The sequence below is a fragment of the Oreochromis aureus genome, linkage group 4, assembly GCF_013358895.1.
Source record: "Oreochromis aureus strain Israel breed Guangdong linkage group 4, ZZ_aureus, whole genome shotgun sequence".
Classification (NCBI taxonomy): domain Eukaryota; kingdom Metazoa; phylum Chordata; class Actinopteri; order Cichliformes; family Cichlidae; genus Oreochromis; species Oreochromis aureus.
This window is the reverse complement of record NC_052945.1, coordinates 23,971,884-23,988,493: the sequence shown is the minus strand read 5'-3', so window position 1 is coordinate 23,988,493 and position 16,610 is coordinate 23,971,884. Positions and strand designations below refer to the sequence as shown.

Below are 16,610 nucleotides of genomic sequence, written 5' to 3'. Positions count from 1 at the left end.
TCTCTTTGTTTGACAGAACTCATTGGATTGACCGATACTCAAAACAATTTGAAGGTTCACAGAACTCAGAGAAGTAGAATTATAGATGTGCACAAGTTGTGGCTTTCTTTTTCCTAAATAACCACAGATTTCTGCGGAGTACTTTCACTTTAAACAACTCTAATTAAGTACAAGTTACTTGAATGTGTCACCAATTTGCCAAGATTTGGAAGAAGATCCAAATTGTGACCCTCAGATGAGAGGAAATCGGTTAAGATGTTCAGGAATAACCCAGGGAACCGCTAAGACTGAAGCCTGCAGTGAACTGGAAACTGCTGGAACACCAGCATCAGTGTCCACAGTGAAATTCATTTTACATCACAATGGACTGGCAGGGTTTGGACCAAGTGAAAAGTTTTATGGTCAGGAGACATAAATTGAGCTATTTGGCCAAAATGACATGAAGTGTTTTAGGAGGAGTAAAGATGAGGCTTTGAAACCTAAGAACACTGTACCAGCTGTCAAGCATGGTGGAGGTATCATCATGCTTTGAAGAAGGAAGAAATTACCGACTATCTCTAAATTCTTCAACTTTACCTCAAATCAACAGCTAGATGGTTGAAACTTGGATATAATTGGGTTTTCCAAAAGGACAATGATCTCAAACATCCATCAAAGCTAGTATTGAAATGGATAACACAGGCTAACATTAGGCTATTGGGACAGTTTTCCCAAAGCCCCGCCCTTAACCCTATTGAACATGTGTTAAAAGCTGAGTCCGTGCCATGGCACCAATCAATAAAAATGAACTCTACCAACTCTGCCAAGAAAAGTTGTTAAATATCCTGCCAGCATTAGGGCAGAAGGTTGTTGACGGTGACCAAAAGCATCTGGTCAAAGCGCGATATTGCTTAGAGACACTTAACCAAATATTAGTGGGGATGTATGAATATATTTGTGCACCTAATTCTTGTTTGTTTAAGTCATCAAAGATGTGTGCTGTACAATGATTCCACCCTGGAAAAAAAGAACAGTTCAATGAAATCATTGAAAGCCCAAAATTACCATGAAATTCATGCCCATGATAAGTGGATGTAAACTTCTGACCTCAGTTGTGCATATGTAATGATAAGCAAGTCCCATGCATGTTGCACTCTTAAGAATCAAAAGTTAGAGTGACATTAGAGGAGGAGGAAACGTAAGCCAATTTTTAGTCAGATTAAGAAAGTCCAGTGGCACTGAAAATACCATTACCAATGCTAACTAGCTGTTTCAAATGTTTTATGGTTATGCATGTTAATGCCAAGTTTACATATTTAATATTAGGTTAATAGTCAGAATGTTGAGGCTAAAGTAAACTTGTGGTTGAATGTTTCAGTTATCATATATTTATTTATATATTTTTTTACGGTGCCAACTAACAACAAGTGTTTTACAAATTAGACCCTGGCCATTTATATGTGCTTGTTATCCAACTAGACTGTATACTCACATGTCCACTGTAATTATCGAATGTGTATGTTAATGTCTTTGACATACTCTCACGTATACCATGCCCTGCCCTATGCATCTATTGCATGCTTTCATGCCATTCTTTTTAAAACTAGGATTTAGAGGGGCTGTGCAGGGAATGTTCAACAACACCATCCTTTACAAATGAGATCGTTCAGCTTGTACTGCTTTAGCGATAATCTAAACTCTTTAAATTGAGCTCAATAATTTCAAATTAATCAGTTAATATTGCTGTCAAATTCCTTAAGATTTTAGTTTGAGAATATGGGGGCGCTGTTGAACAAACACTGGAGCCACTTTTCTCTTAAATACTTGCAGGAAAAAAAATCTCAATAGTCTAAAACTGCATTCGTTTTTCGATTGATCAGTGAGTTTTGATTGATCATATGCCCAATCCCTATGAACAGGCTTATTGCTCTGAGACATTCAAGTAGCTTATATTACATTTATCAAGAGCAGTTTTAGACCAGTGAGACATGGTGCTATTAGAACATGAAATAGATGTGTTCTGCTCACACCATATACCGCCTTAAAATGTAACTCTGCGATTACATAGATGAATATAAGACAAAATACTTCTACAAATTTCTCTCATTCACAATCAAGTCCCTAAATAAAATACTCTTTTGTATTGTGACTGTACAGTACTTTGAGTCATGATTGCAGTGGGTGGTGTGTTTCTGATGTTTCTACCAGCATGTCCTTGCATTAGCTATAAGCTGCAACAAATAATAATTTTTATCTACGTAACTTAACATATGCTAACAGCGCAGCTACCCAAAGTGTTTACAGGTATAGCAGCCAAAGTGTCTGCTATGTTTCTGAGTCTGCCAGTCAAAGCGTGTTTACAGGAAATATCCTTCTTCTTCTATCCATAACAAGAACCATTTCATGGTCAGTGTTGTACATGCATTCGCAAGGAGGGAGGGGTTTATTGGCATTTCATCAATTCAAATTTTGCTAGCAAAATTTCCAAAGACATCTGGAGAAATGCAGCCGTTAATTACGTCTGCATGCAGCAAGTGTTATAAAGGTGCTTCTTAAAGTAATGAAATCAAAAACAAAAGTTAGCTTATTACAGGTTTTGTTGCATTTAGATTTGGTAAATGCGACATATTTAAAATAGCTCAAGTATTGTTACTACATTTATACTAAACTGGTGGCAGTTCCATTAATTAAAGGGTGAGCATACAAAGTTTTAGGTTAAAACAACTGCTCAAGTTTTTCATGCAGTGTTAGAAAAGGGTAAGAGTAGGGCTGCAGTCATGCATTTGCATGCATCAGACTGATGTAGTCCACGCCCTCTGTCAGTGATCGATCACTGTTTGCGTGAGCTAGCCAGTCTTTTAAATTCTCCCTCTTTTAATGTTTCAGTCTGTTATATATACTGTTTGTTTCTTTTTATCATTCCCGTTCTCTTTTTTTCAGGCTCTGAAAGCAGGCAGTGCTCAGAAAAATAGACTACCGACCAGCCCCTTCATTCTCCTTACTCCTGCGCTTTTTCTCTTTCATTTTGATCCTCTTCTCTTCCCGTAGGCGTGCCTCCTCCTCTTCCTGGTCCTGTCGGCACTTGTGGAAGTTCTCCACCACAACCCCAACAAACATATTAAGGACGAAGAAGCTGACGATGAGCAGGAAGGAGATAAAGTAGAGGAGCATCCAAGGATTGTTGTTCCTTTTAGGCTGAGGAAAGCAGAAGACAGCAGAGAATATTTGCTTTTTCAGTTTTTTTTATGCATATTTCTTACTGAAAACAAAAAAGAAAAAAACTTTTAGCTCTTCTGATCATCATTGTGCAAGTAGAAGAGATACCAGCACCCAAGCTGTCAGTATCTTATCACTTACAACATTCAGAAGCAGGTCAAATCCCTGGAAAATGTTCAGGGAAAGCTCCACCTTTAAACTGTTTGCAGCGGTATTCTCTTTGTTACTTAAAGCTGTGCGCACACTTGACGCGATATGCAGTGATGTCACAACCAGAGACTAGAGAACGTGACATTTGGCAACTTGAAGTGGTTGGGATCTGAGATAAACTTCTAAACTTCGAAGTGAGCAACTGAAGTGACTACCAATGAGAGCACAAGATAGTAGTCAGAGGATTTCCTGGGCCAACTGGATCATGGAACGTCTGCCTACGACTTCCTGTCACCTTCAAAGTGATCCACGAATAAGTAATCACTTCGAGGGTGGATATAGATTAACACTACAAAGGTATTTTTTGTGTACCTGACACCGAGCAATTTTACAGCTTAGCAATTTCTCACACCATTACCTGTTGGTCCACTCCTACTGCATCCAGCCCATCGTACATGATGGTTACCCAGCCATCCTTACACGACAGCACAAACAAAGACATCAGAGCCTGGATAGGAAGCACAAACAATACAGGAAGTCATTACACACGTGATCAGTTTTGATATGTACATAGCATCTAGATTAGTGTTATGCTAACATGTAACTCTATTTCTCCATCATTACTAGAAGCTTAAAAGCCTTAAAAGTTGATTTTGTGCTGTTCTGCATATAATAATAACATAATATATTAATACCATGAAATATGTCATAGAAGTGTGGGACATTTTTAAGTAATTATTTGCTGAAGATGCAGCAAGGTGATTTATCAAAAACAATTAAAAAAATATGGAAGAACTGGATACCAAAAATAAAAAGGATTGGACTGAAAATAAGCCAGTGTCCAAAGAAAAACTTTGCAGAAAGCCTGGAGAACTGTTTCTCAAAACCTCATTAAAAACTCATCCTTGCTCCTTGGAAACAAAATATTAAAAAATGAGGGATAGCTCAAGACTTTTGCACAGTACTGTAAAGTTAGTTGAAACAGCTCACAGTGAGATTATGCAGTGCTGATTCTACACTCATGCCCCATCTTTTTTGCCAAATCTCACCCTCAGTCTATTGATTGTTACCTGAATCAGGTTGTCAAAGTTGTACTTTTTTCGTATCCAGCGGTAGTTAGCCTGCACACAGTCTGATTTGTTGGTGATGTTTCTTGTGTCCTGACCTTCACAGTGGTAGAACTTCCCTTTGAACAGCTAGAGTGAAACAGAAAAATAAACAGAGAGTTATCTGCGGGGCTATTATGGTTGCCATTTACATGTTATGTACCAGAGTTTGTAGCTCAAGTATTTAGCTTATAATGCCAGAAATAAAGAAATAAAGGGAAGTTTTGTAGAACATATTATTATCATACGTTTTCCTCAGTCCTTGGGTAATACCAGGTCATCTTGTTTCTTTTCACACTTCACCTAACTGTCATTCTTTCAAAAATGCTCAAACAAAAAGCTAATTGTTGATTGGATACTGAGTGACATTTAAGCAAAAAAGGTGTAAGGCGTCTCTGTGCTGTGGAACAGTGATTACCTGGACCCCCAAGATTCCAAAGATAATGAAGAAGGCGCAGCATATCAAAACAATGTTCCCAATAGGTCTAAGAGAGGTGATGAGAGTCTCCACAACAAGCTTTAATCCTGGGGCTCGACTGATCACCCTGGAACACGCAAACCAAAACATGTTTAACACAATAAATGCAGCACATTAAAAAACTAGAACCCAAACAAGCTAGAGCAACAAAAAAGTATCCAGCATATGTGCATCCATATAAAAAAGCTACTTTCGAATTCTCCCTTATTCCTAAGGGATCCCTTCCATCACCACACTGATAAAAGTAGTCATTCACCCATCCAAATCATTGAATTCAGGTGTTCCAATCACTTGTGTGGCCACAGGTGTATATAATCAAGCACACAGGCATGCAGACTGCTTCTACAAATATTTGTTAAAGAATGGGTCGCTCTCAGGAGCTCAGTGAGTCCCGGCGTGACATCGTGATAGGATGCCACCTCTGTGGAACATATCCAGTCGTGAAATTTCCTCGCTACGAAATATTCCACAGTCAGGTGTTAGTGGGATTTTTACAATGTTAAAGCTACAGGGAATGAGCAGGTTAGCAAATACTGAGTCGCATCGTGCACTGAGATTCCCAACTTTCCCAACTTCATGTGGTTTCAGATTAGCTCAAGAACAGTGTGTAGAGAGCTTTATCCATGGATTTCCATGGCAAGCAGCTGTAACCAAGCTTTATATCACCGAGTGCAATGCAAAGCATCAGATACGGTGTTTGTAAAGCATAGGACCATAGGACTCTAGAGCAGTAGAGATGGGTTCTCTAGAGTGACGAATCTATGGGTTTGGCGGTTGCCCAGGGAACAGTACTTGTCTGACTGCACTGTGCCAAGTGCGGGGTTGTATTTCAGGAGTTTGACTCTGCCCCTTAGTTCCAGTGAAAGGAACTTTTAATGCTTCAGCATACCAAGACATTTTGGACAATTTCATGCTCCCAGCTTTGTGGGAACAATTTGGGGTTGGCCCCTTCCTGTCCCAATATAACTGTGCACCAGTGCACAAAGCAGGATCCATAAAGACATGGATTAGCGAGAACTTGACTAGCTTGAAAAGAGTCCTGACCTCAACCTGATAGAACACCTTTAGGAAGAATTATAGGGAAGAATTGAGCCAGGCCTTCTCATTCAACATCAGTGTCCAACCCAAAAATACACTTCTGTAAGATTGGTCAAAAATTCCCACAAACATTCCTAAACCCTGTGGAAAGTCTTCCCAGAACAAAGAGTGGGCCGACATCATATTAAACCCTATGGATTAAGAATAGGATGTCACTGAAGCGCATATGTGTGAAGGCAGACGAGCAAATATTTCTGACAATATTAAGTAGCACTGCAAATTTGCACATTATTCAGCAGACATTTACTCTAGATTCCATGTGCGTCTTCCTGGGATCAACATATGGATCTTTTGTGCTTTAGGCAAATATGCAAACCACTACACTATAACCCCCAAAAGTTGAGAAGGCAGTATCCACATTAAAAGAAAATCCAACATGTACCTCAGTGGGCGAAGTGTTCGTAGCAGGCGAAGTACTCTCAGAATTCCCAGGATCTTGTTTTCACCATGATAGGCCAGATAAACCAAAATGTCGATCAGAGACACAAACACCAATACACCATCCAGAATGTTCCAACTGGACTGGAGGTAGCTCTGCTTCCCAAAGCAGAAACCAAGAGCTACAACCTGGGAATTATCAAAATACAAATTAAGCTGTACATAAGGCAGTAATCACAATAATCTAGATCCAGAATAAAATAGAAAAAGGTTCATCTACAGAAGAAAGAAAAGGAAATGATGCTTACCTTAATGGCCATCTCTGCTAGGAAGATCACAGTGAAAATATAGTTGGACACACTCAGGAAATGTCGCTCCTAAAGAAGAGAATGATATTATATTTCAGCCCACGTACACGCCACATCACACTACAGAGTATCTAGTATCAGTCTAAAATGTGTCTTTTTAAAGGTTTTAAACTCTGGAGTTTTATTCTTTCAGCTGTTGTACACTTTAATAAAATGATTTTTATCATGGTCCTGGGTCTTCAACCCAACTATTGATATGCTAATGTTCGGTTTTGTTAGGTTTCTAGTTCATAGTTCTTGTTCGATTTTGTTCCCTTCTGTGTCCGGTCGGTATTAGTCTTTTCTTGGTGTGTCCTCCCCTGCGTCCCCTGTGTGTGGTCACGTCTGGTTATAAAGGTCAAGTCTCTGTCCCTCGCTCCCTGTTTTTTGTCAGTCTCGCATCAGTGTTTGTGTTCCCTGTCTTCCTGTGTCTGGCCCATCTTTTTCCTGTTTTATTCTCATGGTCATCTGTCCTGTATGTGTAATGTCATGTGGCTCCCCTGTCTCGTTAGTCAGACTATGTTCAGCTGTGTTCCCCTGGTGTTTCCTCTCTGCCTTGACACCCTCTTGTGTACATATTGTCTGTATCTCCTTCTGTCTGTTGACATCCCTCGATGTTGTGTGCTGTCTGTTTATTTTAGTTTCTAGCGCCTTCCCAGTTTAGCTAATGTTTTTTTGCGAATCTGGCAATAAAGCCTGAGAGTCCTGCATTTGGGTCCTATCCTTCCTGCCTCACACAGCGGTTTATGACAATTTTTTACTAACCTTTTTGCAAATAATCATCAATCGTCAATCATCAAATCATCAAGCACCAAAAAGCACATAATGTGATATATTGTGTATAAATGTTTTGCAATTTTTTGCTTTTACTAATTTACTTTAGAAAATAGAAAATGAAGGCAAAGCTGACAAAGTTGAAAACAAATACATCATTGTAGCACCTTGATTCTTTTCTTTTTCAGCCTTTCTGTTGTAGATTTTTTTTTCATTATGCAATTTGGACTACGCTTTAGCTGCTGGATAGATGACTCTAGAATACTTTGGTATACAGAGTTCATCTTTGATTCAGTGGCTTCAAAGTGGACAGGTCCTGTGGCTGCAAAAGAAGCACAAGTCACCACCCCAACACCGTGCTTGACAGTCGCTATGGAGTGTTTGTGCTGATATGCTCTGTTTGGTTATCACCAAATGTGGCACTGTGCATAATGGCCATACAGCTCCACTTTGGTCTTATCTGTCCAAGAGACATTGTTCCAGCATTCTTGTGGTTTGTTCAGATGGAGCTTTGCAAACCTAAACCATGCTGCCATGTTCTTTTTAGAGAAAACAGCCTTTCTCCAAGTAACCCTTCCAAACAAGACATACTTGTTTGGCTTTTTTCTAACTGTACCTTCATTAACTTTAACATTTGAAATGTTAACTGAGGTTTGCAGAGTCAACACATTGTTAATGTAATGTGTTAACTGTTAATGTACAAGCTCATATCTGAGGTTGTATTTGCCTAATTTTAAGACCTGTTAAGGACCACATTATTTACAGATATCTAAAACCTTCGAATTTAAAAAGTGTGTACTTTCTTTTTACTATGATTGTATGTAAATGTAGTGAAAGACCCCATTACCCAGACGAAAGCACAAGCTGAGTGTATGTGAAGCCCAAGCAAGAAACCAAAGGTTGATTTACTACAGGTAACAATAGCAGGGATTAAAGCATCAAAGCATCACATATAACAGAGGAAATCTTGCCTGTTTCTCTTACTTAATTAAGGATCATTTATAAGAGATAGAAACTAAAACAAACAGTTCTGGTGTGTGTGTAGAAATCTTTTAAATGTTGGCTGTGTGTGTGTGTGTGTGTCTTACCGTGCTGTCATTTTTTATATCAGGTCTTTCCAGAGCAATGGTGATGCAGTTGAGAAAGATGAAAACTAGAACTATGTGGTCAAACAGTCTGTGAGAGATCACTTTCTGGCACCACATACGGAACCTAAAACCCCCCAAAAAACAGTAAATTAAAAAATAACACAGACAAACATACACACAACTCTGATAAAACAATAAAAAATCCATCATTTATTAAAACTGATAACCAAATAAATAATAGTGAGAATTCAGTAAAAAATACAAGAGACAGAAATAGTTAAATAAAAAAAGAGGAACCAGAGAGGAATAGGCCAGTGAGTGAGCATAAAAATGGATGGCAGAGGGCGATAACGTAACGGACTGAATTCTTCGTATGGATCCGTGTGTGTGTGTGAAACTCATGCTGGTGGGACATAAATCTGCCAGTGCAATCACACTTTGGTGACACAAGCTAATGCTGAAAATGTAAATCATTGTGCCTTAGTATAAATAGTTTGGGGTTAGGTTCGGGTTAGGATTAGTTTAAGTGTAGTAACTGTGATCCTACAGGATTAGGGTAAATCTCCAAGGTATGAATGCAAGTCGATGCAGGCTGAAAAGACTACTCTGTGTGTGTGTGTGTGTGTGTGTGTGTGTGTGTGTGTGTGTGTGTGTGTGTGTGTGTGTCTTACGGATTCTCTGGAGAGAACAGGTACAGCGCCCAGTCTTCATGCTCTTTGCACCATCGGGGCTTCATGTTATGGAACTTCTTCCTGATCCAGTAGCAAAAAGAACCCTGCAGGAAACATCAACGTCATTAACACTAACAACAAAACTACTTTCTCTGTCAATATCTCCGAACCAACTATAGGTGTCACCTTTGCATTTGGTGAAATGTTTATTACTGTTGTTACCATCATGTCTGCTACAGTCAAAGCTAAGTGCGTCAAATCTCACCCAGTGAAAAGCTCCAAATGGTTTGTCTTGCAAATCTAAAGGTTCAGTATTCTGGCAGATGTACTTTTTCACATTTTTGTACACATATTAATAAATACAACAAAGCTAATGCAACTGTTAAAATATTTAATCAATGCTGAGATTGTTGTAGATTAGAAGCAAGGCTACTAAAAGGACGATGCGCTCCTCTCCAAAAATAGACAGCTGCTCCACAAACTATGCATGCAATCTGTAGAATTTGAGCAATAAAAATTTTATTACTTTTTGTTCTGCGTGCACTCCTTAAACCCCGACTGAAGATCAGCTTGAACATTAAATCATGCAAAAAAAAATCCTTGAAGGTGGAGAAACTGCGTAAGCCAGAGAGCTTTTTATATAACTGAATGCTGCTAAATGTCATTGCCAAAAAATATATTATGTTTATCAGTGGAAGTAAAATTGTATCATGACGAATCTACTGTGCACGCCCCGTCAACAATTACACTGCAAATCCTATTAGAGTGAAGCAATGCACGGCTTTAAACAGAGTTTCCACAGTGTTGCTGATGTTAGCCGTTCTGCAATTAAATCTATGGGGGCATAGTAAACATGTGTTTCATTGCGTAAGTAAAGGGAGATAATTGGGACCATAACAGGCGGACCTCCAACTTAGCTAGGCCACAAGCTCAATAGAAAGTGTTTTGAAACTCATTAAAGTTTGTAATAAAACAAACAGAAGAAAGCTTAGGTGCGCAGCTTCTGCACTTCAGGATTCTAATTAAAAACAACCCAAAGTCAGGCCTCTCAGAAACTGCTTATTTGGCAGGCTGCCCATTATGTGAGCACGTGTGCATCTGGGCGTATCCTTCTGTCTGTGTGCGCCCGTCACAAGAACCGACCGCTCAGCTCTCCTTGGAGCCGAAGCCCATAATCTCAGATAGACACTCACAGAGAGTGAGTGTCTATCTGTGTGCACGTGGCACTGAGGTGTGCATGTGCACACCTCAGTTGGCACAACGTGTGCACACACGCAGTGTATACCCTTGCAAGTGTGCACTGAAACACACACCCATGTATCAATACACTGTCTGTATTAAGCCTCACTTATCCACTTCGCCGGGGGAGAGGGCTTTTGTTTCTGCGGATTTCATGGCATTATGAACTCAATTTGGAGCCAATAAACCCATGAACACTGTCGCGTAAGAGGTCATCCAAAACCACCAAGGAGGAGGAAGTGGGGGGGGTTTCACGCACAAATATATAAGTGTGCTGATTGCATGTACTCAAGTTGTTTTGTACCCACTGAGAAAACAATTAGTGCCTAAACTAATCAATTAAGGCATGACAATTAGTGTCCCTCCAGGCTTTGCAGTGTGAACACAAAATGCACACTCTAATTTATATACAAAAGTGAGAGAAAGCAAAGGGCAGAAGGGGAGAACTGGAAGAGGAGAGAAGAAAATGAAATAAAATGTGTAAACAGAGTCACAGAGGGCACAGATTAGGAATTTGCATAACATTTCAAAATCCATCCACGAGCATCTGTAGTTAATTGTAAAAACCAGCCGCAGAGTAAACGAAGCAACCAAACGCCACTTACATCATCGTCCAAATCGTCCTCTGGGGAGGAGTCTTCTTTGGGTTCGGAGTTCACGTTCAGGTTGTAGGTCACGGTCCTCCCATTGCAGTCACCATAGTCTGCTACCACAGAAGGGCAGAGAGTAGACGCCTGCAGCAGTTCCAAGGACCCCGGCTTTAGTCTGTTGTTTCCCCCTGCCTCCACTTTGCCATCCCTGGCATCTTCATCCTCTCCACCTTCCCCAGACAACAAGCTCTCCCGCTCTCCGCTGGTGTCTCGCCTTTTGAGGCTCGGTGCCCTTCCCAGGCTGTTCCAGCTGGAGCGTCGACTTCCCCATGAGCTTCCAGAGCCGCGGGGAGGAAGAGGAGAACGCCGCCCGGGACTAGAGAGGCTCTGATGAGACAGAAAATAGGAGTGAGCGTAATGTGTGGTCGTGAAAATGAATGTCGGTTACAGCAGCTTTTAAAAGGCTAACAGTTAAAGCTTTTCATCATCTGCTGAGAGTAGAATAATTTTAAATTTGATAACATGTTTTATATGTTCTCATATGTTCTCATATGTTCTTAACTTTCATGATAGTTCTCAACAGGTCAGACAGTAATTATCATATTGAATACTGCTTTTCACACAATCTCTCTCAATGTTGTTAAATTAGCAAGCTGTGAACTACATTTCATAGACATAAAATTCAACTTGACCAAATGCTTTAGTTACAAACAGTTTTTTTTTTGTTCCCCCTGATGTAACACAAGACTATCATTGGCTCTCTGTGTCCAAATTGTTTTCCAGTTTTGGAATACTCGCTCTCCTTGTGTCACACTGCCCTCCTAATTACGTGACTTGCAGCTGTAAATGTGGTTAAGTGAGCATGCCCCCTTCGGAGACTTTGTTGGCAGCTTATCCGGTACCTTCCCAAACCACCGCTCCCTTCTGCATATGTGTATACGCCAGTGAAAATAATATAATAATGTTTAATCAATTCAGATAAGTCAAGCATCCCTAAAGCCTTACTGAATCATAGCTATTCTCTCACTCAGATTAGAATTCACAGAACTGGTGTTGCTAAATGTCATTGTCAAAATGTCACAAATGTGACATAAGTGGATCTCATTTCTGTGAAATGAAACATTTGAAGCTTGTGATTAGTACTAGTGTTACCTCACTGGGCTCACTGGCTCTTTAGGCCATATTTGGTACTCCATTTGAAACCCAGGTATGCACATATGAAGCTGGTCTCATATCTTCCACCCTTTTTTAAAAATTTGTTGATGTGAGTTTGTTTCATAGTATGTTTGTATAACGTTTTTTTATTCTGAATCAGCAATAAGGAAAATGGATTCTCAAATAAAAGAACAAGCCTCATAACATCTACTGAATCTTCCATGAGTCCACCAGGAATAATTAACTAATGATTAACTGAAGATATTGTGCTGTACATGGTATTTACATGAAGACTTTCATATAACTTACCAGAGAAGGCGGATCATATGGCTCCACTGATGTTGAGCTTCCCCGTCGGGACTCTGGGTGACCGACCCCTGCCTCAGGAAAACCCAGTCCTACCTCATTATATTGAGGTACTCCGTCCATGTACATGAGCTCATCCCCGAGGATGGACTCAGGTCCAAGGGAGCTCTTAGGTGTAGGCATGGGTGTGGCTGCTGTGCGCATGATTATGGGAGGAGCCATAGAGCCACGAGGGTCAATGTGACCATTACCTGTCATCATCAGTGAGAGCTTTAGCTCTGTGGAGGAGAGTTATACACAGTACTATATTATAATGCTTCATATTGCTTTATTTCTCCTGCTGTTTTCACTAAAAGCAGAAAAGGAATATCATGAAAACACCATTACCTGTGTCTCTGAACTGTTCTATCTTCTCGTCCTCATCAAAGTTGTCTGATTTCTTGTCATCATCTGACTCTGACCGATTAGCGTCACCCTGTAACACATGCATACACGACAACAATGATATTTCTGTATTGGCTTCCCATTTTGTTTGGACTTCAACATCACGGGGAAAACATTTTTCAATCAACACCCAGACCATGAGCAAATTAAATCGCTCCAAAGACACACTGGGCACACATGGTTGAATGATAAAGGACTGATAGTGACTGGGAAATTCCCCTTCCTTCTTATGTTCTTCAAAGGCTTTATTATGCTAAACTACAGGAAATTTGCAGTGAATAAAAAGGATTTTTGTCTTTTATGAACCTTATGTGCACAAATATGAGTGCCTTATTACCAGCTTTGAAAATGTAAAACAAGCCAACAAGTAGGATACTGGAAAATGGCGACAGCACATAAACCAGTACAATCCAAAAATACTGAACTCTTCATTGTATCTAAAAACCAACGAGTCCGAGTCCTTCTCACCTCAGCCTGGAAGCCTTCAACCAAGATGGCCACTAGTAAATTGAAGAGCACATAGTTGCCAAATGTCATAAGAGCAACGAAGTAGAGAGCCGCCCATGGAGAGGTAGAAGCCATGCCGTTATACAACACCACATTCCAGTCCTCCTGGGTAAGAATCTATGAAATGAATGGCGCACACAGAGATTTACACATACATTAACAAGAAAGGAGAAGGACAAATTCAGGACAGGGGAAATGTGAAGTTTAGAGATATTAAACTAAAAGTGGGGATAAGAAGTTCAAGCCTCAGATATTAGCAGAAATTAACATGAGGACATTATATGCTCGGCTGCTTTTACTGGCGAAATACTTCATTTTCATATACTGTTTGTCTGTAGATTAACATGGGAAGTTTGTGAGTCTACATGTGTGTTTGCATGTCTGCAAACTCCATCTCTGCCCTCCTACTTCACTGTGCTTGTGTGTATGTGTGTGTGTATACATATATATTTACACATAAAACCTAAAAGTTATAAATTGATTGGCAGTTCAAAGCTTCAGCTCCCTACACAGATTTTTTTATAGGACTGAAGTCTGGAGACTGGCTGGACCACTTCATGACCCTAATGCACTTCTTCTTTAGCCATCTGTTTTTTGCCTTGGTGGTGCTGTATGCTTTAGGACATTGTCATACAGGGGGGAGGAGGTTTCCATCCAAAATTTTACAGTACACAGACCCATCCATTGGCTTAATGGAGTGAAGTCATCCTGCACCCTTAGCAGAAAAACAGCCCCAAAGCATAATGTTCCCACCTCTGTGCTTAGCTGTAGGGATGGTGTTTTCTGGGTCATGCTCAGTATTTCTCTTCCTCCAAACATGGCGGGTCAAGTTGATGCCAAAGACCCTTAGTGTCATTTGACCACAGCACTTTCTCCTAAGCTTTCTCTGAATCATTTGTTTTACTGGCCGCCTTAAGACAGGCCTGTACATGAGTCTTCTTGAGGAGGGGATCCTTGTGGGCGTTGCAAGACTTCCACTACAGTGTAGTGTGTTACCAAAGGTGCTCTTGGTGACTGTGGTCCCAACTGCCTTCAGATCATTTGGGATGATCTACCATCTTTCTCATGATCATGAGGACGAATGATGGTCATTTTATAATTCCACCATTTCTGAATAATGGCACCAACAATTGTCACCTTCTCATCACCTTTTTGCTGACGGTCTTGTAGCTCGTTCCAGCCTTGTGCTGGTTTACAGTCTTATTCCTGATGTCCTCTAAAAACTGTCTGGCTGTCCCCCTGGTGGTGATGAGGTCGTAATGGAAGAAACTGATTCTGTGGACAGGCGTGCTTTACAGTCATGATGAACTGAGATCAGTAGTATCTGTAATTGACTGACTGTAATTTGTGGATTGGGTTTGGGATCAAATTATTTAAATTATTTATAACAAAATTATTTATAACTTTTATGTAATTTATTTTCTGGATTTTTGGAGCTTGTTCGTTTCTTTTGAGTAAACTTACAAAGGGATCAAAGAATTATTTCCCCCACTGTATGTGCCATGCATACATTTGTGTGTACTGTAGCTACTCTCCAGAAAACTACTGCAAGCGTATGACAGTCAGTTCAGGGCAAAACGCTTCTTCAGCACTAAAGTGAGACAGTGCTCTGCATTCTGTGTTCTAGTCTTATGCTGAGGCATCCAATATAGAAAAGAGGACAATCCATGTGCGATTGAACAACCTCCATAGGGAGGGAGAGCAAAAAATAGAAGTGATAGTGAAAGAGAGATTCTGGAGGAAGAATTTTCCACAGCATTGGACCAAGAGAAGACGCTTGGCAGAAATACGCAATATACACACACACACACACACACAAACACACTCTAGACTGACTTTGACATTTGATTTAGACATTTAGAATAGCCAAATAACACTCACAGCCAACAACTGGGTAAAAACTCCATCAGGCATTCTATATAGTGCATTTCTGGTAAATATATTATAAAAAAAACAAATATGATGATCTTTCATTTTACAGAATCAATCCTGTTTCAAATAAAATCACACACAAACACACACACACATACAATAAATAGCACAATAAGCTCCACTGCTTTTCAGTAAAAAGGCCGATTAGCAACAGCAAAAGGGAGACTGATAAATAACAATTATTTTTCTTATGCTAGATTAAGTAGTAGAAGAAAGAAAGTCTAATTAAATCTAATGTAATCTCTAAATTTTAATTTTGATATGCTCGCCTCTGTTGTGGTTAGTGCGCCTGACTCCATGCCACCAATAACACGTGAGGACATTTGCAGTATTTCTTATTTATTTCAGTTCTTTGTAAGATGGAGGCTTCAGTTCACCACCTTATCTGTAACTTCATCAGAACCCTCCCTAAGCAATTTATATAGGTCATGTGGTTATTCCTGTATATCTGTCTCTTTCTGTTTTTCCCTGAAGCAGAGGCGGCGCTGACAGGTTATTATAACGGATGTCTACAGTATATGTATATTATAGCTGGGGATACAGGTAAGCTCGTATTTTGTTATCGTCATGCACAGTTTGGACAATGTGACATAAAAATAGGAAAGCAAAAGCCAACTTATAGATAATTCAAACTTAAAGTAGTGTTGCACAGTGTAAGTCAGGAACTAACCTGGAACACAGTGACAATGGCCCAGAGCAGACTGTCAAAGTTCTTTCGGTCAGGGATGGTGTCTCCATTCTCTGTGCGAAAACTAAATTTACACCCAAAAAGATGCATGCCCAGGATACTGCAGAGAAAAATGAAATGCAGACATGTTAATTTGGATGTCTGCATTAATACTCCACATTTCATCGCTAGAAAGAAGCCTGAAGAGAGACAGGTGGGAAAAGTGTTAAATCTGTTTAGTCCCTACCTAAAAGTGAAGATGAAAAGCATGAGAAGCATGCAGAAGGTGGCCACATTGTCCATCGTCTTCATCAGCACTACGAGTTGTCTCCTCAGAGCGGGTAGGAAGCGAACCAGCTTCAGAACTCGTAGCAGACGAAACGTTCGCAGGACTGACAGCCCACCGTCTGCTTGGCCAATTATCTCCCACACACTGAGAACAACCCACAACAAAGTATTAAAATACTGGACAACTTCAGTCATGC

General features: G+C 40.1%; 1 protein-coding gene across 1 annotated transcript in view; it reads right to left on the bottom strand.

Annotated features, from left to right (window-relative positions):
- The window catches only part of cacna1ha (calcium channel, voltage-dependent, T type, alpha 1H subunit a), a 128,781-nt gene that overhangs the window by 16,732 nt on the left and 95,439 nt on the right, over positions 1 to 16,610 (bottom strand). Inside the window, exons 14-27 of the mRNA XM_039611146.1 lie at positions 16,373 to 16,558; positions 16,129 to 16,246; positions 13,488 to 13,643; positions 12,963 to 13,050; positions 12,579 to 12,853; positions 11,130 to 11,501; positions 9,286 to 9,389; positions 8,615 to 8,738; positions 6,714 to 6,782; positions 6,410 to 6,594; positions 4,870 to 4,996; positions 4,416 to 4,541; positions 3,764 to 3,853; positions 2,982 to 3,174 (exon numbers count right to left, since the gene is read on the bottom strand). Of these exons, the coding sequence (XP_039467080.1) occupies positions 2,982 to 3,174; positions 3,764 to 3,853; positions 4,416 to 4,541; positions 4,870 to 4,996; positions 6,410 to 6,594; positions 6,714 to 6,782; positions 8,615 to 8,738; positions 9,286 to 9,389; positions 11,130 to 11,501; positions 12,579 to 12,853; positions 12,963 to 13,050; positions 13,488 to 13,643; positions 16,129 to 16,246; positions 16,373 to 16,558 (2,213 nt within the window). The remainder of the gene's footprint in view (positions 1 to 2,981; positions 3,175 to 3,763; positions 3,854 to 4,415; positions 4,542 to 4,869; positions 4,997 to 6,409; positions 6,595 to 6,713; positions 6,783 to 8,614; positions 8,739 to 9,285; positions 9,390 to 11,129; positions 11,502 to 12,578; positions 12,854 to 12,962; positions 13,051 to 13,487; positions 13,644 to 16,128; positions 16,247 to 16,372; positions 16,559 to 16,610) is intronic.